Genomic DNA, 539 nt, shown 5'->3' with positions numbered 1-539 from the left:
CGGACGGCGTTCCCGGCGGAGCAGCTGCAGCGGCTGAAGGCGGAGTTCCAGGCGAACCGGTACATCACGGAGCAGCGGCGGCAGAGCCTGGCCCAGGAGCTCAGCCTCAACGAGTCCCAGATCAAGATCTGGTTCCAGAACAAACGAGCCAAGATCAAGAAGGCGACGGGCATCAAGAACGGGCTGGCGCTGCACCTCATGGCCCAGGGACTCTACAACCACTCCACCACCACCGTGCAGGACAAAGAGGAGAGCGAGTGAGGCGGCGCGGCCCCCCCAGCCCTGCGCCGCGGCGCCGGCCCGCCGGCCGGGAGGCGGACAGGTGCTATTTAAAAGCAGATCTATTGTCTATCCATAGTATAAGGACTCCGATTAAGAAAAAAAAATAAAAATATGAACACTTAAAAAAAAATATCTCTATATAGCCAAACAGCATATGACCTTGTATATATTTAATTTCAGGTAAGAAATATGTGTAGCGATCTCTATTTGCTGGACAGTTTCTCTCTTCCCTTCTCTCTCACTCTTCCCCTCTCTTT

General features: G+C 53.6%; 1 protein-coding gene across 1 annotated transcript in view; it reads left to right on the top strand.

Annotated features, from left to right (window-relative positions):
* EN1 (engrailed homeobox 1) overlaps window positions 1–261 on the top strand; it is a gene marked incomplete at its 5' end in the record, with an annotated part of 7,748 nt that extends 7,487 nt beyond the window's left edge. Inside the window, one exon of the mRNA XM_009887251.1 lies at window positions 1–261. This exon is cut by the window's left edge and continues 3 nt beyond it. Within this exon, the coding sequence (XP_009885553.1) occupies window positions 1–261 (261 nt within the window).
* Window positions 262–539: the final 278 nt, after the last annotated feature.

Source organism: Charadrius vociferus, unplaced genomic scaffold, assembly GCF_000708025.1.
Source record: "Charadrius vociferus isolate BGI_N301 unplaced genomic scaffold, ASM70802v2 scaffold385, whole genome shotgun sequence".
NCBI classification, from domain to species: Eukaryota; Metazoa; Chordata; class Aves; order Charadriiformes; family Charadriidae; genus Charadrius; species Charadrius vociferus.
This window is presented reverse-complemented; position numbering and strand designations above follow the sequence as displayed.